This window comes from Achroia grisella, unplaced genomic scaffold (assembly GCF_030625045.1).
Source record: "Achroia grisella isolate CSIRO2021 unplaced genomic scaffold, CSIRO_AGI_Agris_v1 utg642, whole genome shotgun sequence".
Classification (NCBI taxonomy): Eukaryota; Metazoa; Arthropoda; class Insecta; order Lepidoptera; family Pyralidae; genus Achroia; species Achroia grisella.
This window is the reverse complement of record NW_026712979.1, coordinates 3,249,907-3,276,596: the sequence shown is the minus strand read 5'-3', so window position 1 is coordinate 3,276,596 and position 26,690 is coordinate 3,249,907. Positions and strand designations below refer to the sequence as shown.

Sequence of the window (26,690 nt, the reverse complement as noted above, 5' to 3'; positions counted from 1 at the left end):
GTCCGAAACTATGAAATCAGGATACGACGCTGAAATCCGAAACAAAATAACTCTCGGTGAGGAACGGGCCAAGCTAAAGTTGGGCGAATGAAAATTAATGAAATTTCGTGGTGCCACCACAAAGTAAATAGATATACAGAGGCAAACTTCATATAAAATACAGTCGTAATAACACAGATCTAAATTCATCTAATATTGTAAGATTTACACTGGACAGAATTTCATAAACTAATCAATTGACCAATATAACATTTTCTTTATTAGTGTGTGATGTAGGAGAGAGAACAGATTCTTTTTATGTAACTGAACTTCTTTTTAACTACCCTAACAATCTATCTAATGGTAAGTGGTATAAAGTGGTACCCCTCAGGCGTTGTCATTACGGAGGGCAAATAAATTTTGCCTCCGTACAATATTTCAAGATCTTTACAGTATTTCACTATCACATCTCCCAAAACCTAAGCAGACTTTCTACAAAGTAGTCCTTGTATAAAGTCTGCTTAGGTTTCTTCTTCATTAAAAATAGTTTTATCTGCTCTTATTCCTTAATTAAAATCTTGAAAGTGTCGTTAATATTTTTTTTTTTTGTTTCATTTGGGATGAAACAAAAAAAACCGAATGTCTACCGAATGCCTATGTCTGTTGAAATATATCTAGTAGAAAAAAAAGATATTATATCTTTTTATTATTTAACTCAAGGGAATATATCCGTATAAGTATTTACCAATTATTTAGTTTAATAATATATTATGATTTAATTACAGACTAGAAACAACAATCCCTGTTATTATATAATTGTAACCAAACTTTTGTTTCTTCCCATATTAACTATAAGAAAGGAAAGTACGACCAAAAATAAGGTGGATGGACTGTGTAAAGGATAATATGTACAAAAGGAGAGTAAGATTCGATATGACGGTTAATAGGGATCAATGGAAGAAGATGACATACTGCGCCGACCCTAAAATAATAAAGGCACGGCAATGATGATTAATCACTGAACGTAATAGAATAAATAAATAAGAAACTTAAATGGACGTATATAGAGGACAACTTTGTTAGAAAATAAAAAAAACACTCCACAACTCTTAACATTTTCAATGCCTTTAAACCAAACAATTTATATCGTCCACAACACTTCAATGCTGCACTCCACTTAGTGCCTTCAACTTCGCCCCACTACAACTTCCCAACTGACCCACTGCAGTTGGCCAGCAGGATAATACATAAATAATTACCGGAGACAACTTTTCCAGACAAGTGGCACTTGCCTTGTGAAATTAAAATCATTCTTAACTTTTTTAGAGAGACGAAACTTGTTCGACGTTAATGCAGTCGACGTTGACTCTCAGAGATAAGTAGGCATGGTACGTCATGTAAATGAAGACATTTTCATTATTTATTTTCATAGAGTAGGATGAGAAAGAGAAATATATTCGAATAAATATTAGTATACAACTATATAATTAAATATGATTGAATGGATTGGATGCGAGCAGCGCAGGACCGATCGTCGTGGAGATCTTTGGGGGAGGCCTATGTCCAGCAGTGTCTTCCGAGCTGCGATGATGATGATGATGATGATGATTGAATAATTTTGTACAAGTATTTTTATTTAATTAATACATTTTCATTCCAGAGATTTGCAATTAAGATCTCTATGGCTCTCAAAATTATGAATACACAAAATTTTTTCGGATATTTTATTAGTTTTTGATAGAATTAATTATTATATCTCTCAAAAACCTGGCAAAAAAATAATGTTTTAAAATAAAATAATTATACAGGTATGGTTCTAGCTCACAAATATATCGAGAAGTATTCGTGAATTGTATTAAAATCTTAATATTTTATTACTAATTATGCGAGCAGCGCAGGATCGATCGTCGAGGAGATTTTTGGGGTAGGCCTTTGTTCAGCAGTGGCCGTCTTTCGGATTGAAATGAAGATAATATTTTTTATAATTTATCTATATTTTTAAATAGATGGTACAGATAATAATATTTGTATTAAAATTGTTCGACTTTGTGTTGAAAATAATGTGACCGTGTAAAATATAAGCAAAATATTTATATTATACCCTTTACAATGTTCATCCACTATCTTTTATCATTTAATCCGCCACGGATCTCCCGCTTGCACCAGCACAGACCATAAATAACGGCTATCAATTTTTTATTAGCGTTTCTTCCTTCCATGTTGTGATCGTTTATACGTAATTTACTGTGGTAAGATCACGCTAATGTATCAATAACTACGTTTATGATGCTATTATAATAGCAGTAAGCGATATAGGAGTAATTGTATATTTGTGACTTGCCAGTATGTTTATCAATTTTTTTAATAATATTATATTTCCAATACATATAAATTACAGGTTTAACATATGAATGTAGATGGTTAAAGGGCAGAGGAAGGCTGGAAAAGAGATGGATGGATGGAAAAGATGATATGGTAAGAATGAGAAAGAAAAACATATATCACCAACTCCTTAAAAATGGCATAAGAAAGAAATATAATTACATTTCAAATTTCTCTTTTGATATTAATTATCAAATATCTTTTTTTTTTAATATCAAAAGAGCTTCTCAACAAATATATCTTGATAAAAAATATTGGTATCGATAGTACAAATCTTGATAAGTACAATCGAAATAAAAACTAAAGCGACTTATTCAAATCGAGCGTCAGCCCGAGTTACGGTATATCTACTCCTGCCGGTTCCTGCTTTCGTGATGTCGGCGATTTGGCGTGCTCAATAAAAAAAATCTCCGTCAATTTATGTTCACGTAATAGGCAATGCGGATAATTCGCGACGTTACCACGACCCTTTCATGCTCGTTTTGTTTCGTAAAACGCCGGAGCGGACTTTTAAAATATCCAAGGTTTTTGTGCGTTGGCTGCTAAACAGAAAAATATATTATTATTTACGACTGTCTATTATTTGATGAGCTGTCAGCTGTTATTGAAATGTTAGGTCGATTTGTAAAGTAGTATTTTTATTATTTATTAACTTGCATGTTTTATCAATATATTCAAAATATTTTTTTGATAATGGTTCATCCAAAAATTAATGGAATTATAACTGTACTATCTTCAGGTATAATTTCATTAATTGACCCACGAGGGCAGACATCAGTTATCTTTTATCTCTAAAAGAGTAGACGAAATCGCGGCTAATAACTAGTATTTTATATAAATAGATTTATTTTTGTACCCTATTTTATTACTACCTCAGATTATAGAAACTATAGGTCGTGAGATCGATTACCGTCAAGGTCTGTATACTCAGAAAATTCTGTCTAAATTTTAGAGTAATTTTTCGGGTGAATATTACTTATGTATATAACATGTTGTAGAACCATGTCAAGTATATATAAATTTAACAAATACTTGAATAAAATGTTAAAGATATAAATTACCACATAATACTTGTCCAACACAAAAAATACAAATAAATGTGTAAAAATTTGGCACACAACGGAGCTTCGTTTTGGCATGATGTACCAACTTGTATGAAAGTGCTAAGTGCAGAATTATGGTAATAGAATTACCATTAGAGGTTGTAGGGAAATAAAATTTAGATATTATTTAAAAAATTAACTACATTAGCGGATATGGATAAAACACTTAGACAAGTCACACAGCGCCGTATAGTCCTAAACTAAGCAAAGCTTGTGTTATTGGTACTAGAAAATAGATAAATATATATAGTAAATATAATACATACTTAATAAACACAGACCGATATAAATAATCATACTTACGAATACAAATGTTTGCATCGTGCGAGGAATCGTACTTGCGACCGTCGGAAGAAAAGCTATGTGCTAGACCATACTGGAGTCTAAATAATAAAAAAAAGAATTAATTAATTATATCTTAGTAAATAAAATTACTCATACTACTCCATATAGTAACACAGTATTACTCGAAGTGCTGTAACAATGGAAGTAGTACACAGTATAAATAATTCAGACGTCTGGAATCAGGCAATTAGTAATCATGGTCAATACGCATTAGCATTTAACGCGAAACTCATACAGTCCCGGGGGAAACAAACGGGCGAGTGTTGCTCAGATAAAATTAGCTGGAAATAGCGGAATGGGATCCCTGATAAGACAAAAATGGCATTACGCAATCGAAATCTGGCGCTGACAAGACTTCTCTCTACTGTCGAGATGAATAAGCCACAAATAGGATTCATCCTACATATCCACACTATTTCTCTATTGAATATTGAAACCCTTGCTACCATATTATATATTATTTGTTATTATATATGTATAATGAATACGAACTGTGTCTGTCCGTTTGTTACTTTTCACGACTAAACCGCTCAACGGTATTGGTGTGAAAATAGATAGTATTCGAGCAAGACTATAGGTTATCTTTCATCTAAAAAATCCAGACTAAGTCAATAGTAACAGCTAGTACTATAACCATAGATTTATATTATACTCTGTATTCTTACATATAGTGCCAGTTAAACGGTTTAGGCGTGAATAGCATAACAAACATACTAACAGATAGACAATCATGTGAATGTTTACATTTATAATATTAATATGGATTTTGTCTGTAATTGGACTTAAATCGGTACTAATGGTTTACATAATAGATCATTCTAAACAGGACGCGTTTCATTGTCCAAGTGACCTAAATAAGTAGCATCTATGTCTATATCCGACCATAATACGCTATGTATATTAATTATATATGTATGTTTTTTTTATGGATGATAATGGAATGGTGCACCCGCCTGCGCTAATGGTTTACGCTAGCGAAGCACCAGTAGAGGATGATAAGATGAGCATGATGTCAGGTCAGTTAGCCCATCGTTACAAATTCACCATGAATTTATGACGAAGGTTTACAGAGGGAACCGCGTGGAGGTCAACCTGACATGGTACATTGCTAGCAATGAGATCATCAGTCCACATTACTAACAATCCCCTTTTCCCCTTATACACATATGTATAATGGTTCACAATAAAATGTTTTTCTTAGAACATATACATCAAATTTCACGGTGGTTCGTTAATAAGCGAGGACGAAAAAATAAACAATTATGAGTTAACAGTCCGTTGTTACCTCGAATGAGTAAGTCACTTGCATATACTATGCAATTATCTATACATATATCTGTAACTACTCGTACTTTGCTGTTTATATAGTTAATTAATGGGATATACATGTTTATGTCCCTAGAGATCAGAAGATGCAGATATTACTTACTATCATCAAAGAAACATGACCATAACTAAATTGTGAAACGTATAAGATTAGTAAAGACCGCCGTCCTGTACAAATGTGTTTGTTTGCCTTATAAAATGATATTCGGTGTCATTATGATTATTAGTCGCATAATGGGCAGAGAGCCAACAGGCACTATGTTATTGAGGCGAGAGGCTTTATTATAGTAATGTGGTGTAGATTTGTTTTCCCCGGGGCTTTTTATGCCATATACAGTGTCAGTGTTGGATAATGACAATATGATGGGTATATATAGTATGATATACAGTAATGGGTCGTGAAAACCTAATTTAATACTGACTTTAACTTTTCTAATAACCTTTAAAAAATCTTTAAACCTTTTAATATACTAAATTTCATATATACATGAAGCAATATTGGAACAACAACAATAAAAACTTCAAAACTATGCATATTAGTTCAATGTTATGAAGTCTAAAGATCCATAGGCGAAGTTGCAGATAAATTTTATTTATGTTATAACTTATATTTAGCCATTCTTTCTCAGAAAGAACAAGTAAAGAGTCCACTTCTTTAAAACTGTTACTGTCCTTAATCACTTATTCATCGAGGTTAATTCAATTGCTCACGGCATATTTTTCCTTAAACGCCTACGATAAACTTTATTGCGACGAACAATGTTTCGTTGCTATACATTTTTATTCAGGCGCTTAACCTAACTTCATTAAGAAAATTAATTCAATAATGTTTACAATACGAGCTTATTCGTTTACTTTATTTTATATACTTTTTGTAATTTACTTTACTGTTTTCATAAGTTAGAAATATCGTAACGGCCATCTTTACCTATTTTAACCAACTCCCAACAGATTAACTGTGATAAGTAATTGAGTGATTCATTTGTGTAAAAGACAAAGTGTGAAATACATAAAGTGTAAAATAAAACTAATTTTGTACGTTATGAAAAAATGCCCAAAACGGACAGGACGCTGACCCTTACATCAGTTTAAACGGCAAACAGTAAATACGCAGAGTGTGACAGTGTCAGGTGGCGATGAGGCGGGGGGCGGGTGTGCCCCCGCGCCTCTTATCAGGAGATAAGGTGCCGTGGTTACCGATAGCGGGCAGGTTTTCGACAAACTGGCTCGAGGCATCAGCGTGACCAGGCCGCTTGGAACGAAGCGGCCGCCGCCCGCAATGCTGCACTCACTGAACGCACTCGCCGGTAAAATATCGCCGGGCGGCGGCCTGGACAACAACGCAAATAGACACACGCACCCCAACAGGAACCATAAGGCATCATCGCCATCATCACCCTACTCCAAGCCCAAGTAAGTTCTTTATTCTATATCATTCAAACTCCAAAAAATGTCCCAATTTGACTATGTTCTTTTATTTTGGTTATTTTGACTATGTTGTTTCGACTAAAATGGCAAACATATTCAAGTTGCGCAACCAACTATTTGAAATGAAAACCCATCGATTTGAGAATTATCAGTACAAAGGATATCATACAAATATACTATGATATATGTTATAACCCTACGTTGCCATTCTTCAGATCTAAAGTATTCCTAAATACGTACCTATTCATTTGTTGCTATAAGTACTTGAACCTACAAATCGGAATACAGCTTACAAGCAAGCAGCTAGCTTATCTGAGGAGCTGTTTAAGGTGTAAAACGGTAAATGCTAATCTTCGAAAATTCTGCGCCCGTTTTAATGATTCTCTCAGAAATAGATAGCATTTACTTTCCATTTGTTGTTTGAATAATTTAATCACTAAGTCGTAAAAAAATATATCAAAACTAAGACTTATTTTTTAAGACTTAGAGATCAATATGTACTTGTTTTTACGTGTTATTATAGACAATCAGCTGTCCAGGTTGTAACCCGCGGCGTTTTACAAAGATCCTCCTTTTAGCAGATACTTTATAATATATACGTTCCAGATTACAGCTTTCTAGATTTAGTAGTTTTTGTTATACGTCGATTATCAGGCAGAGTGTATATTACACTCGCAACATCTTTAACTAGCAGGGTGACCCTTAATTTTCTTGCTCCATGGCAGAAGGGTATTACAAGATGAATCGTTAATTCATTCATCTTTAGAGGCTGTAGACCTTTATAACTTTTTTTTATACAGATGAGTTATGATCATACTTGTAGGTTGATAAGCAAGTGTTAACAACAATCTCTTTAGTTTACACAATGATAACTGAGACAATCCGATTTACTTTTCACAATCTCATTATTTTTTAATCTCACGACACCAATGCATTAGTCATGTTTTATGATTGCGTATATATGTATCTAAATTTGAACTTCACAGCATAATTAACTCTTCTTTTATTTTAACATCTCTCTCTCATCTCATATCATCTCTTCTCTCTCTCTCTCTCTCTCTCTCTCTCTCTCTCTTGTACGCATCTCTTTTTCTCTTTCGCTCACTGTTACACTTTATACATTTATTTATCATTTAATCTCACTGCATGAGTGGGAATATAAATTATTAATTTTTTTTCCTATGTCATATGTACCTACAACAAGTAATATGTCATAGATTTTGTTCGTTTTAAATCTATCAAATGTATCTATGTAGTAAGGTCATCAATTAGTTTTTCCTCTTTTCTTTCTTTCATTGTTGCTCGTTATCTTCTGACATCGTCGTCTATCGTATAACATTGACAAACATGGTCCAATTTATTGCCTACTAAACCAAAATTACTTGAATATAGAAAACATAGTCCGTCAGTAATTCTTATTATCTTAGATAAAATTCTTTGGTATCCTAAATTAGAAACAATATTTAAAATCTCTAGTGCAAATATCATAAGTGTCATTGACTGTGCTTTACATCACGCACGTCTAGAAATAAATTTTTAAGACAACAAAATGCAGAAAATGAATATGTAAAAAAACTTAAAAGCTTTTACCACCCAAGTCTGCATGTTATATGAAATTTTCAAATATATTCTGTCATTCAAAACTTGTTGTGACAGATTCAAACAACAGAAAAAGAATTAGTCAAGTTATGTTAGTTAGAAACATTCTGAAGACTAGGTATATTTTATTTGATATAAATTGTGTAAATGTTTTTAAAAATTGACAGAATATCGACGATATGAGTCTATTATACCATTGTAACATCTTTTTTTTCTTAATCTGAATTTTAGCAGAATTTTATTGTCTTCAAAATTATCAACATATGTAGCACGTAGTTTTTCTATCACCTTTCTTATACCCACATCTTCAACTTAGATCTTGTAAGAAGTTATTTCGTTCACCGTGTCAACATATATCTTATCAAATTGAAAACCCACAATTTCACAATGTGGTGTAATTCTAACATTTTCTTCTTTGCATTTTGATAAACTGATTACTGATAGCAATGAATCTGTACCCTATATGTTCAATCTGCTATCCTGGGAGAGTCTTGATAAAATTTCGCTATCTGCGTCTCGTTTTGTAGTACTTAGATAGTTTCATGAGCAAGTTACTTAATAGTAAGTCATCAAATCAAGTCGAAATAACTTTATTCATATAAGTCTATTACATACCCTTATACTATAGATATAAAGTGATTTGACGTAACGTCAGGAGTGATTTCAGCTGTTATTCTTTTGACATAGCTTGTAGATGATTGCAAAAATACAGATTTATGTCTAAATTTAATTACAGAATACATGTGATCACTGCACTATGCTACCATTTTATTCATAATTATGTCCGTTAGCATTAGTTTGGGACTTTCTATACGTATTTCAGTATGTATGTATATTAAATTGATGTTAGAAGTACATACAGTGTAGGCTCCTCTACGGCGGCGACGATGGGTTCGTCTCGTATCAAAGTTTAATTCTAATATACTGAGTAAAATGTAGGGATATCAAATATTGACGCTTGATATGAACAATTGTCTTTGACTACCCCAAATGAGACGATGTCAGTCGTGATGATATATTTATTACCCTCTATAGCCTCTACTTATTTTGGAATTAGACAGCAATGAGTGAGTTTTCCAGCATCATTATGTTATCTCTCATATTTTTTTAGTACGAGTAATTATGTGTTTTATTTTATTTTTTAAATTACATGACGTCAGGAGTATGTTTTAACTTATTACGTCATTATCTTACACGGTGTTGAACTAGCCTATCAAGAGTCCGCTTCGTCACGTCAAATATTTACTGAAGGCGGACTTATCGTTTAAGAATTTTAATACTAGTAATATTACGGCGGCCCAGATTTACATGAGCTTCGTAACCTTTAGACTGAACATGTTTTTGCACCTGTTGGTAGGTAGCAAATTTATAAATTACTACAAAATATATCTAAATGTTGGCGTTAATAACCCTTGTCTAGGACTTTGTGGACGTAGAACGTTATACACACATTTTTGAACTTTGATGTGCATTTAAAAAACATATCCACAATGAGTTCTAGTTCCAGAGGAGATTTGATACTCTTCGGAAGATCCGCAATTAGGCTTTTTAGATTGTCTCTGTATTTAGGCTAATCTGTAGCCTTTGGATTTGCGAAGAATATGGGGTTTGAGTCTGTTGCAACCTTAATTGTGAATCTGATGTTAGCCAATGAGTAATACTTTCGGCCACATATACATAAACATGTGAGGAGGTGTTGCCACTCAATTTATTTGTTTCTTTAGTGAGTATACAGATGTAGTAACTGAAGTACATTAGTAAATTTATTTGATAGTATCCTACTTGGCATATTCAAAGAACAAACTTTTGATATATGTTCTTAGCTGAAATATCGCTGTAATACTTAGATACTGCATGTATTAGTATATTTGATTTTTTATAGAATTAAAATGGCTAACTCTTATCTAAACTCTAAAAACTCACGAGGCAGATTTTTATACAAAGTTAACCGCGGTAAAAAGTCGTGGCATTCATAAATAAGTATAATGCATAATTATTTAACTCGAACTAATTGGTACGTTTGGAATTGTCGAAATTTGTATTCATTTTCAATAGGGAAGATAATGAGACGGACAGTTGATTTCAACTTTGATTTTGATTGAGTAGGGTATGTTGGTAAGTGGACCCGCTGACAGTTTATTCTGCGGGACCAGTTGCTAATTTTCACTGTCTCGTATCTGAAATCTGAGGGATATTTTTGAACTTCTCCATTTAGAAAGGATTTAACTTATACACGAAGATAAATTTTGTGAGATAAAACGAATTGCTTTACCTACGAATGTATAATATAAGTATAGGATAGCAGGTAGACCTTTATATTACAAAATGAGGCCATTATAGAATATATAATATATAAGATATAATCTATCTTTATGTCATACTTAATTAAGTTCCTTTTAGCGGTTAATACTAAAAAAATAACAGAATAAAAATAAGAAGAAACAGAATGACTATTATATATACTACGTATTATATAGGTACTTTTACATTTATAGTATTACTAACTATTACGTCGTCATGTGTGTTTTTTGAGAGAAAAATTAATGTATATATATACATATATATACATTATCTTATACCATGTATATTCACGATAAATATTTAGATCTATTCATGCGTTTAGTAAAAATATAACTAACTGAAAGACAGATAGACAGTTACATCTTCACATTTATATTATCACTATAAAATACTTAATATTAACTTTTAATGTTGTACAGAAATCCCTAAATAAGTGGATAATAAAAACAAATTTGTTAAAAAAAACAAATTCAGTCGAGTTCTTGACAATTATTTTCAATTTAGTCTATAGACTGAACAGAACGGTAGGGAAAGAACTGAATACAAACTTGGCTTGCATAAGTGACTAAAGATATTCGAATTATATTTTTAAATTTGAACTGTTATTTAAAAAATCTCTGCGATTCCATTTTTAAATTTTAAAAATAAACCCATAACTGCCCAGAAATGTACCCAGCTTTATAATAAAGACAGAAGAATTCTAATTACGTAGGCAGCTCTGCGGCAGTGCCGTAGGTTCCTGGGAATTCTTTCATAAACGTGGAATGTCTTGGGATGGTTTACAGATTCAGTATCCGAGCGCGGCGTGGGCATCTAGCTGCAATGATGGTACCTACTGTACTGTACTATAGTTTTACTTACAAATACCATGCAATTTATACAATTCAATCTTATTAGTTGTCTTCTGCACCTTTGCCTGCCTCTTTTGAGATATAAAATAGCCCACGTTCGGTCTCGTGATACTTGATCTTTACATAGTTCTTATATCAAATTGCATGAATTTAACACGTGCGTGTTTTCTGAAATATTCACTGAATTTCAATTGATTCATATTAGGCACATTGATTGGGGAATAAAAAATATAATCCATCACATTCAAAATTAATGTTCTTGTTGCTAAGTAACTGATATGTCTTATGTGATGAAATCAAGAATAAATTATATTTACTTCTGTATACCCAATGAATATCTCCATTGATTCATAAAACCAATTACTACATATATCTAGTAACAAATAGTCCTAATATATTATGTGTAGTAATTATATACTAGCCACTTCCAATATAAAAAGAGATATATATGTCTTAATTTATTTAGAATAAATCATTTAACAATCTAAAAAACTATATGTATTTGTATATTTCTAGTTTTCCTATAAAGTCCAATAACAAACAAACAGTTATCACCTTCCATGTGCTAAGAATTAGGCCATAGATTAGCCGATACCTGATTACGTATATCTATATAAATAATGACAAACTACGCAATTTTTGTTTGCTTACATTAAGAAATACTGCGATCCTAACTAAGGAGTATTGCCATGAGAATTGTCGATAGTCCTGATCTCACTAGTAATCCAGTTGAACTGGACCCAGATGAAGGGTCGGAAGGAGATAAAGTTTCATCACCTGGGTTTCACAATGGCTTTAATACAAAGCAAATTAGTTGATATGACGCTTACAGCAACCTTATAACTTCACACCGCTCGCCATCGAAAGAGAGTTCTCAGGGCATCTCCACACACTTATTGATTGTGGACAGTGCGATTTCAAATTAGTTTCCTCACACACATGTTCTGATTGTGGAATGAACTAACTGGTAAAATATGTTTTTTTATGAAGTTTTATTAATGTGACATGCCTCATGTTTTCGGCGTCTCTAGTAAGTACCGTAACCGATTATCATCAGATAGGCATGGTGTGCTTATTACCACCATCGTGGTATAAAAACAACGTGCATTTTTATAGGTTATTTAGTATGCGCGATGAAATTAAAAAACATTAGGAGCCCATGCTATAAATCAAAAGTATGGTTTGAATTCATGCCCTGAAAATTAAATGCAATAGTGATATTTTTTTACTAGCAGCATTAGTTTCGTATGTTATCACCAAAATAATGTATCGATCCATAGATAACATAGATAATAATGAGTGCTATTACAATGAATCATGTCCACCACACTAGGCCTTTTTCAGCGAGTATATGAATATATGTTATGTACAGTCATGCCACATTGGGAGCTATTCCGCTAATTTAAGGGGATTTTGATTGCGTTGGGGGAAATTTTGAACACGCAAATATTTGAGAATTACAAAATGTGAGGGGGAAAATTATTGCACATTTATATAGACTTAAAAAGAACTATGGGAACAAGCGCCTAGTAAAAATAGGTCATAAGTTTCGAAAACCTATTGAAGTAGATAATCAGGGTTGAGTAAGGCTTAGTAATACAGACTTTTTAGTTGTAGAGATTTTTTTAAACCTTAGTTTTGAGGAATTTCAAGCAAAACCTGGCAACACTGGTTTTGTATGCGACCTTACTTATTCGTCATACTTGTTCACATATTCAAGTACTTCCGCATTCAACAAACTAATTCCGACTAATGATATTTAGAACATTATGAATGGCTAGCTGTTATCCGTGACTTGATGTGCATTTTTTGATGTAAAAAGCAGCCTAGACCATCCTTATGATAGGATTCTATCTTCACTTCGAATTTCCTTACGATACGTACAGCCGATTTAATCGTAGTAAGGACACAAAAACTTCGTATTTATAATATTTGTATAAATGATAGGTAGGTAGCACTTATTATTACATTCTGTTGGAAATAAAAACTTAGAATAAACTTAAACAATATATATAATAATAATAAAACGTTTTGTAATAAGAGAGAAAGAATTATTAGGGCAAACTAGTGGTCCCATTACTGATAATGGCTCTCTAACATCTTTAGCAATGGTCAGGTCAATGTCCACGCATCCGCCTCTGAGTACCATCGTGGTTAATTCCTGGTTATATTAATAGCAATTTTTCGTGACCGATAATCTTGTGGTACTCCGCCAGTAGGTACATAGCGTAAGCACCATTCGATTCACATCGATAAAAAAACTATGTAATAATATAACAAAATTTGGAAGGTTCGTGATCGCGATAAGAAGGCTAGCAACTTGAGCGGATTAGAAACACTACAGCTTTTAAAAAACCTACAGTTTTAAAGATCGTCATGACTAGCAAGCTAATAAATTTACTTTCCATCGGTTAAAACGAATTGTATTAGGACTTAAAGGTTTATGCTTTTGTAAGTTTGTAACGAGTTGTCTAAAAACTACAGAATAGATTTCAAAAATAATTTCTTCATTAGAATACTATTTTATCTCAGAGAAATATTTTTTGTTATTAGAAAAATATTTGCATTTCTTACTAAAATTTCAATAATGCAACTAAAGATTTAAAAAATAGGCATTAAATGTTGTTGCATAGCTTACGCTGCGGAAATGTCTAACATCAAATGAAAAAGAAAAAAAATAATTCTTCATTCAAATGCTTCTAATTACAAAATTCCATTGCCAATATTTCATTTAAACATCTAACAATATATTTGCAGGAATCATTTTCAAAGCCAAAATCAAATAAACAAAGCTCTATACATAAATTCCTTGGTCTGGCATAATAATAAATGAAAATGTAGGGTAAACATACCAATTCACTGTACCTACCCGCATTTATTAAACCTCGGCGCGTTGTAACTACTCGACACCGTCTCGTTTGTTGATCGAGTTTGATAAGTGATAAGAGTGGCCTGTAATCGAGCGATGTATGCGCTTATCAGTGATAACGTCATGGCAAACAAGTGCGGCGGCTACAGAGCTTGGAACGGTACATTTTCTAGAATAATGAGGTACATAACCTATAAACAATACATAACTTACTTTGTCCAGTTAGTGAATCTCTTTATAGTGAAATAATAAATATTATTTTCGTATATTAAATTCTATTGGGATGTTCATTTTCAACAGCTCAGTGTTATTTCAGTGATATTTTTATTACTAATATTTAAAAGTGCTTAAAGTGGTTTACTTGGAGACTGTGGCGCCATCTTTAGTTTATTATATAAACAGCGTGCAATGTAAACACAGTCTGGTTTCTTATAGAAATATTTTTTTATTGGTTATTATGATGTCTGTATGTTTTGTATATACCTATAATATAATTGTGTGATCTTAATACTATCTATATAGTGACGATGACTGCAAGATTGACTAAGAATTGTTATCAAAGTTGACGTCACATTACTTAATATTAAGTAATTATTTTTTAACTTAACATTTAATTGAAATATTATAAATGTAACATTTATTAGTATAAATATCAAATTTCTTTTATGAGTATCTAGTTACTCATAAAAAAAAATTGATATATCTAGATATATAGTTTAGTTTTGAATACACATTTATGTTATGATACTTTTAAAACAACTATACCTTTTATGATACTTTTTTGTGGCAATCAAGCAAAACGGTTTTTCTGATGCTAAAAAACCGTAACCTATGAATTAATTTATAACCATAGGTATCTAATAAAATTTATGACATTAATTTAATTTTGTTTATATTTATTTATACAGAACAAAAACTTTTATATTACACGAGTACACTGTGCTTGGTCAGTTCATTCTGAATAATAAAATTAGTTTATAAAGTAAATAACAGTGTTGATATAATAATTATAATAAATGTATATTTTGTTACAGTGGGATGAATATGAACATCAATAACAACAACAACAACAGCATAAATAACAATAACAACAATGAAGTGAAGGCCGATTTGCCGGACCCTGATTATATTAAGGTGAGTGTTGTGTAGTGAATACATAATACATACATATATTCATAATAAATAATTGCCTACTATAATCGTAGAATAACTAAAGGAAATATATCAAGTGTTTTATTAATTTGTTATACGCATAATTGTATCAATCTTCATTTACCAAAAAAACCCTGTTTTATACAGTTATTTATTCATTTATTAGATCTTCTACTTATATCAATTACTTGTTTTTATACTATGTAGGTGGCAATCGGGCATACGACCCATCTGATGGTAAACGGTTACCCTAACCTATGGACGCCTGAAACACCTGGGGTGTCACGTGCGCGTTGCCGACCCTTAATGAACATGAATATACCTTTCTTGAAAACCCACATTCTGTATACTCTCGAAAAAAACTCGACAGGTATTTCATTCCACAATCTAAGTGTACGGATCGGATGTATCTAAGAGGAAGCTCCACTGAAATCACACTGTCTGAGACTATTTAGGTTTAAGCATGTGGAGATTAATTCTCTGTTGATGGTGATCGGTGCGATAGTAAAAAGACGTAGCTGTGGGCGTATAATATTATGTTACACTTATATAAATCATGTTATAAGTATATTATGTTATACATCTTTGTATATTTTAATAGTACCTATCTTAAACTTGCTTTTGTTTTCGTGAATTTCAAGAATTAACCGTAATAGTTTCCAAATGGTACCATATTGAGATTAGTAATCATACTAAAATAGTCGTTACTGATTCAATATTAGGGTTTTATTTAAAATGCCTTGTCTGCTGTTCATCTATAATGATATTTAATATTGATTTTATTATTAATAGATTGATTTATTGAGCTAGACGAAATTGCACTTATTTGACAGTTTAATAACCCCATAAAGTATGTCTAAAGCGAATTATGTTAAGTTTCATTATCCAATCGATCGAAATACTACTTTAATATAGTAATGTTTGATATTGGCTAAATAGGGTGTGTTTGTACGCACAGATAGAAAGATGTGTATGTACATACCTTCCTAAATAAACAGAGGGATGACCTCTATTGACATATGCAGAGCGTTTGATAAGCAATCGGTTACGGGAATTTCATATAAATACAATAAATAAATAACTACCATTGCATTGACTCTGATCAACAGTGTGATGACCTTTATATATTTGCCTCTAAATCATTGCACAATTGCAGTTGACAACCGGTTTGTTCAATAAATATATTTCAACTCTACTTTTTAAATAAATAACAGCTTACTTACTTACTATTCTGATACCAGTACAAACTCGTACAATAATTATAACAATAAATATCAATAACTGTATGAGTTCTAACTACGTCTCCTACACCTGACTAAAGCTCGTATTATTGAGTATTACCTTAACCTTACCTTACATCACATAAAAAGAATAAAAAAAGTAATTTAATAATAATAATAATTTTATACAAACTCGTACAATAATTATAACAATAAATATCAATAACTGTATGAGTTCTAACTACGTCTCCTACACCTGACTAAAGCTCGTATTATTGAGTATTACCTTTTATTTTAAAAAGACTATAAAAAACTAATTTAATAATAAAAAATATACAAACTCCTATGTAATTAAACAATAAATATCAATAACTGTATGAGTTCTAACTACGTCTCCGACACTTGACTAAAGCTCGTATTATTGAGTATTACCTTAACCTTACCTTACATCACATAAGAAGAATAAAAAAAGTAATTTAATAATAATAATAATTTTATTTCATCCAATTTTACATTGTTCCCAGGTATCTAAACTAAGTAGAAAATTGTATTTTAAAACTATAATCTTAGATATAAAATTCTCGTGTCACAGTTTTCGTTCCCATACTCCTCAGAAACGGCTTGACCGATTCAAAAAAAAATGATATTGAGTAGGTCTGAGAATCGGCCAACATTTATTTTCATCCCCATAAATGTTAGGGATAGTCCCCTAATTTTTTTTTTTAAATTTAAGGCAAAACAACGTTTGCCGGGACAACTAGTCTCTTTATAATTATTCTAGGTACCAATATATAAATCAATAAATGTAATTATTCTGCAAGTAATTTCTTTGCTTAAGTCAAGAGATGGGCTATAGTTAAACTTCTTTTCATTTATTTAAATAAATACATTCCAAAGTATATTAAGATTTTTAAGGAGTAAGTGAATTCTCTCTTGTGTTTTAGACGCGTTTAGGCAGGAATATAAAGTAACTATTTGACGGTAAAATATATAAAATTAAAAATGGATATATTAAGGAATCTTAAGGGTCGTGTGCGCGCATTAACACCCCTGGTTTTACATGCGTCCATAGGCTACGGTAATGGTTTACCATCAGATATAGACCATCAAATTAGTGCGCTTGTTTGTTGCCATCGTTTTATAAGAAAAAACATATAAATTTTTTTTAAGAAATAGCTATGGAGTTAGTTGTAATCACAGCTATTTAATGTTACTGCTACTTAACTATATTCACATACATCACTGACAAACTCAATTATTTTTTAATGGTCTTATACTAATGAGAAGATTAATTTAATTTAAAACCAAAACAAACAGATATACATATAAATTGTATTGTATTGTATAGGGATGAAACCGAAGCCATTCAAAACTGTAGCAGTAAGATAAAATATAAGTTACATTATTCTGTAATAATTCTTTATATACATATATGTATGTTGAATTTCCATCAGCAGTTTTATTTATGCATTCGAGAATACATCCAACCATAACTCCGATCGTTTGAAATGACGCAAAATTGTGCACAGCACAGTAGTGAATCGGATACTAGGTCGCATCTAGTGGGATGCTGTTATCGTCAGATCTCTCATGCATCCAGAATCACAGTCATCTCACGCCAACGGCGAAACGTTACCATTGTGAAATGTCGCGTCAGCCAAATCCCTGTACAGATAATTTTCATAAAATTTATTTATAACTTTAACTAAAATTGGTACAAAAAGTTAACTTAATGCTATAGCATTCTCTCCCAGTCTACCTTTGGGATGTGCAGAGATACTTGAATGCGGCTAATAGAATTATAATAAAAAAAATACACATAAATACGTACATACATTAATAGAGTTGACCCTACTTCTTAATACAGTAAATACAATAGGATTTATAACCATATATAATGGGATAATGCCATTATAATATATGGTTATAACCGTATAGGTATTATTAAATCTTTATAATTATTATTTTAGTATTATAATTTGTGTAATGATATAAACCATAAAACACAAAAACTCAAAATCCACGTCACTAGGTAAATTTGACCAACATATATTTTTTTGTTTCTTTATTCCTAGATTTAAGGATGTTATAACATATAATTTTTTAATTCCTTTTGCATATGATTTAGTATGTAATATATATATATAATAAAACAATATATAATAGATATAAAGCAAAGACACAGAAACCACGATAGTAGATGTATTTAAGACACAGATAATTTTTACGGTTATTATTTCTTAAGTTGAAGGATATTAGATCATATCAAGGCGTACTCTGTACAAAGACTCCGTGGGTAGCTCTGTCTGACCTGTTTCAACCGCCAAGTAGTTTCCAAAGTGTTATTCCCGGTTTAAAGGCTGAGATATGTCAGTGAAATTACTAGGCAAAAGCATTACACTTTAGTTCTTCTATTCAAAATGCATGAGTACTACGGGCGTCATATCCGTGTTAATATTTATGTATTTTGACGACTCATGCCACTTTCTATTAGGTAGACCGTCATTTTTCCTATCTAGTTACAAAAAAGATAAGTTTTTGAAGGTTCCTTTAACCAATGTTAAAAATTAATAAATTGCAGATGTTCGTCGGTCAAGTACCTAGAAGTATGGACGAAACCGATCTTCGACAAATGTTTGAAGAGTTCGGCAGAGTACACCAGATCAACGTGCTAAGGGACAAGATCACGGGGGCCAGCAAAGGTTTGTAATGCTGTCATTCATGTTTCCATTCTGTAATATATAATATATTGCAACTTAGTATAAATCATATTTAATCGTATTTAAATAGTTAACAAGATTCCAATTCGATTACGTCATGAAGATGAGGTATTAGGTAGGATCCAGAATAGAAATAATAGGAACACTTGTTTACCCTCACTATAATAACTGATTAATGTTAAGTAAAAATGAGTATTAGAGTTATCAATAATGTGAATAAAATAGAGTATCAAAGTATACACGTAAATTACGGTAGTCGCATCCAGCAACCATAAAAAACCAAATATCTAACTTAAATTTAATTAAGAAATTAAATTTAAGTTATTACATAATAATGTATTACAATTACAATACTACTTAAAAGTAAAACTATAACTAAAATAATCTAATGGTCTTATAACGCAAACTATATTTGCCACAAGAACGTAACCAACGTTTTACAGACTTAGTTTAAAATTCCAATTAATATATCAAACGACTATATTGAAATTGGGACACTGCGGCCTCGTTTGTTCTTCGGCTCGTTCATATTACGCCCTTCAGCACTTTTTAGCATTTTTCAATAAGGATTCCTTTCAATTTTACTTAACGTCCAATATATTATTTTACCATGTCCATAAACATTATTTTAGAACTTAAACTTTTTAAATATGCATATATCTTTAAGACGAGTATGTTAAATATTATACAACATTTTATATAATAACTTACATAAAATATCCAATCAATCAATCAATATTATATCTATTTTATTTATAGAAGATTTTTGTACAATTTAGATGCACCTAAAATGTTGCAGCCATCTGAAAGATTGTTGTAAGGAATCAATAGACACAGATTATTCTTTAACTGTTAGCTAAAATAATAGTAATAAGTAACATACTGTTTTTTTTCATTTGACGAAAATAGTGTACTTAATGTACCCAAAACAATATTTAATTATAACATTCGAGGGGAAAAAAGTAGTCAATTATTCCGTTTCATTTAAAAATTTGTATAGTTATGTGACACAGACTGAATGACCAGATATTACTTTGTATAGATAGAACCTTTTCTAGCATTGGAATCCTTACTATAATATATAGAACTCTAATATGAATGATATATAGTGAGATAACTTCGTAATATATATATATATATATATATATATATAACTAATAAAATTTTCTTTCGTTTAATAATATTTTTCACTTCGGTATATTTGGAAGAAAAATATATACAAAGACATATTGTTATGGGACGCTTTATTATTGTTCCCTCCTTAAGGAATCATAACAATAAAGCTTTCAACGTCTTCAACCAATAGCAGAGAAAGTTTCCTGGAGCGATTGGCTCGTGTAATTTTATGTATAAAGTACGGCCAACTTGTGCAAGTATACATCCAAGTTGTATGCTTTATAACTGCCGGTGTAGAACATCAGAATACTTAAATATCACATGGAAAGTTGTATTATTAAGTAATGAAAACTGTATTATAACATCATCATCATTATCTTCTACTTCTTCATCATCCCATTTATTTGAGGCCGGCGTAAAATGTTTTTAAAACTATATTACGACACATAATATTAAATACTAAAACTCACTGGTAATTTGGTAATTGTTATATTACACTATATCAAGCATTAGCCGTGTCTTCGTTTACAGATTTCATCCCCTATTTCACCCCCTTCCAGATACCTTTGTTATAAATATAGACTATTTCTATCCTCGCGATATATACCTAATTTTAAGAAGATATGATTTAGCCATTTACACAGAAAAGGCGAAAAGATATAGAGAGGCAGATGAAAAGACGAGACATAATTTAAAAGTTAATAGTAATTAGTGTTTTATATTTTATACACTAAGATTTTAAATGTCATTAAGATCTGATTGGAGGTCTAGTTGTGAGAGATTAGCAAACAGACAAACTTTCACATTCATATAATATAGTTAATTAGTATGTTCATAATCTATTGTTTATTTCACAACTCTCTAAGTTTCATAAACTTTTAAAATGTGCAAATTAAAAGAATTTTAATCAAGCGTAATTGTTTGGAAACGTCGTATTATATAGCTAATTTATGTTCTTACAAAAATTCCTTTTAGTAAAATTAATAACTGTTTTACACAAGAAACGCTCCCAAAGTAGCCGTTTATCAATATTGATGAAGTTGTTCTATAAAAGCGACTCGCGACACTTGGAAAATTAATTTACGTTTTAATATTTCAACAAATTTTCATTTCCAAAGTTCCTGTCGATACAAAGTCGATTATATTATCATAAATTATAATTGTAAGGATAAATCACTTGAAAACTTTCGAAGAAAGGTGAAATTGCGTTGATTTTTTTTTAATCTGTATTGTAATGCTTTAACTTTATAGAAATGTAAAACATTCTAATATGTATATAAATAAGATAAATAAATATTATCCTGAACATATTACACGAAACTTAGAAATACATACACTTGCTTAATTTTACATACAAACAACACTCAAAAGGACAAAACGTTGCTATACCCAACAATGTGCATATTATGTGTGTAAATTGTATGTATGTTTCTTATATCGAATTATAGATATTATAAAGTGCCCTTTACTTTCGTCAAAATTAATCGTCTTGATACTCGACTATTATTAATAATAATAAGTATACTTTAAATAGACATGTAGAAACATTATCGGCAGTTTTATATATATTCAGAAAGAAGATTAAGTAGACATAAGATAATAATGGACAATTCACACAGCGCCATCTAGTCCCAAACTAAGCAGAGCTCGAGTTACGGGTACTAAACACCAGATATACATAGTTAAATACTTTTTTTGTGAACACATTGTATGTAATTGAACACATCGTAGTATTAACTACATATGTTCCAATGTAGCTGCGTACGTGTACGTGTACGTGTGCATTGCACATATTTAATACACTCGCCGCACGAAAGGTAAAATAAAATAAAAATTTAATAAAATAAAAATAAAAAACATTCATAATAACCCTATTATTGTTTCGGCTCGCAACAGACGGGCTGTGTTTCGTGTTGACATTTTTGTTTGTTTCGCTAAATGTCTTTTGTGTGAAAGAGTTCCTTTTGTTTCAAGAATAAACCCTTTTGTTAATGTTGGACGCAATGTGCATACCCACGCAGGACCCGTGGACGTTTTGTATGTCTGTTACGTGTTTACAAATGTTGTTAATAATATGTTAAAACTCATATACGTTGTTCTACAATGTGGACCTACGAAAAATAATGCTTTTCAAATATACGTTATCTAAATTTCTTAGAGTAAAAAATACAGCATTGTGGTTTTTTAACTTTTCTAGTTTTAGTAATATGGGACACCATCACCATCATAATATACATATAGTATACTAGATACATCAAAATAATAATTGCATTTAATAATGTCTAGTAAGACAAATTCAATATTGTTTATAAGCACTGCTGTGTCTAAACTGTGCCACCCCACCTTACATTTTCCTATTGTTATTTAGTATATAAGATCATATTTCTATGTAGATATTGTCAGTTTATTACCATCTGTAATATACATCGTCTCGACCAACAACATATGACTGGTTTATCTAGATACAATCTGAAAAAATATATTGATTCAAAATCCATAACATATTTATTCATGTAGGTCTATGACAGACTCTTATGATATGTCAAATCTACCGTCAATTCGGAATGATTTCCAGAACAAGAAACTCAGCTCGTATTCTATATATATATTAATATGAATACTGTAATTAAAATATGAATTTTATTTACCTACTGTAGATGATGTGTATTCTATATCTATTATAAAAATATCACGTAATTTACTTTTTTTCCTGATAAAACAGTATACTGATAACTATAATACTAATTCAATATAGATGTATCAAAAATGATGTTATAAAAATATTTAAAAATAAAATACTATTAATAATATCAAATAGTTTGTAATTTTATATAATTTTACTCATTGTTAGAAACATGCATGCTTCAATAACTAATTAAAAAGCATATTTTTTGGGAGCATTCGAACAATATAGAAATTAACATGAATCATACTAAATAATAATTATTTATATTAGAATACAAAATTAGGCGAGAAGTATCTAAAGATAAGAATTAAGCAGAACTGGCATAAGTTGATTCCATTTAAGTTGTTGTATTTGTATAATCATAAGACCTAGATATAGTAATGTCGAGTTTGATAGCGCATTTCCTACAGAGTATATTACATATATTTAGATTATCGTTTATCTAATATACCCATAAATCTAAAGTAAAAATTGATAGTGATATTAGTATGCACTATGCAGTGTTTTCACACAAACTCTTAAAAATGTAATGAAGAACATTTATTTAAAAGAGAAAAACGCAAGTTTCATGCTGATTCTTTTTTGATGAGTCTGCGTTACGAATTAGTTGGTAAAATTCTTGCAAAAAATAAAGATTGTCTATTTATATGGACATTGGAATGAAATACATAAGGACATACTGCGCCGACCCCAAATAATGGGGTAAAGGCATGGCAATGATGATATAGATTACTTAGTTACTGCTCGCGACTACTTCTGCGTGCCCATAATTGATCAAAGTTACTTAAACATCTTAAATACTACAAATATATCAAATGTCATTGTGATTACGAATAAAATAATCTTTGCACTTATAATTTAGGTAGATCGTATAGTGTCAATATTTGAAAAAAAAAATCAAAATGCAGTATTATTTAAGTAACTGAACTTTTACTAAATTCTATTATATTATATATAGTTGTTGAAGCCTTCTTTTAAGAATAAAAATGCCTGTTCCATAAATAGATTATTTAATCTACACATGATGGTAATATTGCCTTTATATGTTATGATAGTGTAATATACCCCTAAGTCCTGCCGTGTCCTCGTGAATGTCATGTTTTGTATAGTGTGCGCTTCTGTTACAGGGTGCTGTTTTGTGACGTTTTTCACGCGCAAAGCAGCGTTGAAAGCGCAAGACGCTTTGCACAATATCAAAACATTGAGCGGGGTAAGTGCGTTTATATGTTAACTACGTTTTATACTCCACCTGTTAATGAAATTAAATGCCGTAGAAAACATTTATTAATTTGATTGCAGATTGATTGAATACCCAATCAATGTCGAAATTGGCTTTCAATTACGTTCGATATATGTATATAAATAAATATCGAACGTTTGAAAGGTAGACTTTGAAGATTTACTATTAAAGTGGTCTTCGCAAAATTTTTTTTTAGTTAATATAAAATATGAATGTCTTACTATATGTGTAAATTCAATAATGCAGTGCTAAATAATAGATTTCATTATTCCATTAACAGGTGGAAAGTAAATGTTTGTATTTCAATTTTTATACATATTATCCATACCTCGTCATATAATGTATGTCATGCTCGTATAATTAAGATTTGTATTGACTAACAAATAATTTATTAATGACCGATTTTTTGCCGATCTTATATCGAGTATCATAAGAAAGTATTTAAAATATGGTAAATAGATCCCAATGACTTCGATAGTCTTTAATAATAATAAATAAATAAATAACTCCTGGACAATTAACACAGCGCCATCTAGGCTCACAGTAAGCAGATCTCGTCTAATGGGTATTAAACCCTATATATAATATACATACAAAACACCCATTCCGATAAAAACAATCATACTCATGAATACAAATGTTAGCACCGTGCGAGGAATCGAACCCGCGACCATCGCGGAAGTGAAGTGGTGTGCTAAACCGCCAGACCACGGAGGTCGTCAATATTATATTACTAGAGGTTGTGTATGCATCGAGATGCCAGCGAATCGTCGTCGCTGATTGGTTTTTTTATATTGAATGTTTTATTTTCGAATACTAAATTATAGTTGATTGTTTATAATGGAATTATTTTATTTGTGTCCAGTTTAAGTAAATAGAAAACATTAAGATGTTGAGAAGCGTAGAACCTGTTGCGTGCTGAATCGAGATCTATAACAATTTTCGTTATTGCATTACCGGAATGGGCAAGAATGAAGGAGAGCGGGGAGGAACAAACATCCCATTCGATACCGCATCTCGATTGTTACCGAAATCGAATTACTGACTCTTTCCATCGAGTCGCTCGCCTTTCTTTCCCTCGCTTCGTCTTCATCTCAGTGATAATTCAATTCTATTATATTATCAGGGGCTTTTTTCTACCGATTGATTCTGAACGCTCTTCTTGATGGAAGTGGCAGGTGGGGGGTTGTGGGGTTGTTTCGCCGAAATTGGGGGAAATATTGGTTGATTGGACGCATTGTGCGGTATCTCGTTATTTTTACGTTTCAAGATAGGTGCTCCCGTAGATTGGACTGTGTTACGAAATATTATTTTTCGCTTACATAAGGTAATGAGTAGTTTTATTCTCGTTCACTGTGATTGATCACAGCATTTTATTTTTATGGTTAAGTAGAATAAAAAGTTCAAAACATTGTGCATGGACATAACATCTAATCCTAAACTAAGAAAAGACAGTGTACGTGAACTTTATATTTTTTATTCGACTGTGCATATAAAATTACTTCATGTATGAAGTGGCATAAATTGTCCAGTATTAATTAATTAATTTACTTTGATACTTAGTAAACTTAAAATTCCAATTTCATACAAGCAAGATTAGTAAAGGTTAATCAGTTAATAATTTTAATACAATGAATTATATCATTATATTACACGTACGGAGGCATTATAAATCTTTTTTGTTGGATTGTTCCATATAACACGTATGTATTATACTTACGGACGTACATGTAAACCTTCCTCTTGAATTACTCTATCTATTACTGAAAACTGCATTAAGATTTGTTGCGCAATTTAAAAGCGAAAAGCAGCGGTGACTTTGTTTTATGCTATAACCCAGATAAGCTATAATAAGTATAATTAGTAAAAATCACGGGATCTTACCACGTTTTATATTTATTGAGTTTCCGATATTTCAGCATAATCACGGGTAGACCCTACATGGTTGAAACACTGCTGAAAAATCGGGAACTCAAGATCCCGTGATTTTTACTAATTATACGTATAAATAATGACCGCGTTAATTTTAAAACAGTATATTAATTATAATAAGGTAATTTCTATGTATTATGTAGAAATTTCAGTCAGCGTGTCAAGGTCTTTAATGTCCAGCGCCTTACTATATTTCCGTATCTTATTTATCCGTAATAAACTAGCGGAATCGTACTTAAGCATAAGGTAGGCATACTATTCCCCCAGGAGACTTAAGTTTTGTGAAACCACAATTTACCTGTAGTTCGAATTTAAATGAATAATAGAATAGGAACCGGCTTACAGTATTGAATTATTAATAGTTCTATCCTATAAGAAGCCATTAATGGACTACAAAATACACGCTCATTTTATAACAACTATAATGTTTTTATAATTTCT

General features: G+C 31.1%; 1 protein-coding gene across 8 annotated transcripts in view; it reads left to right on the top strand.

The window, feature by feature from the left end:
* The window catches only part of LOC131849410 (CUGBP Elav-like family member 2), a 409,465-nt gene that overhangs the window by 270,280 nt on the left and 112,495 nt on the right, over positions 1–26,690 (top strand). For 4 of the 8 annotated variants that reach the window (XM_059199482.1, XM_059199483.1, XM_059199480.1 and 1 more), the window contains 4 exons: positions 6,087–6,548; positions 15,218–15,317; positions 19,137–19,257; positions 24,205–24,287. In XM_059199482.1, coding sequence (XP_059055465.1) covers positions 6,415–6,548; positions 15,218–15,317; positions 19,137–19,257; positions 24,205–24,287 — 438 coding nt within the window. In that variant the 5' untranslated portion in view covers positions 6,087–6,414. The remainder of the gene's footprint in view (positions 1–6,086; positions 6,549–15,217; positions 15,318–19,136; positions 19,258–24,204; positions 24,288–26,690) is intronic. The other 4 variants (XM_059199486.1, XM_059199487.1, XM_059199484.1 and 1 more) reach the window with 1 other exon arrangement.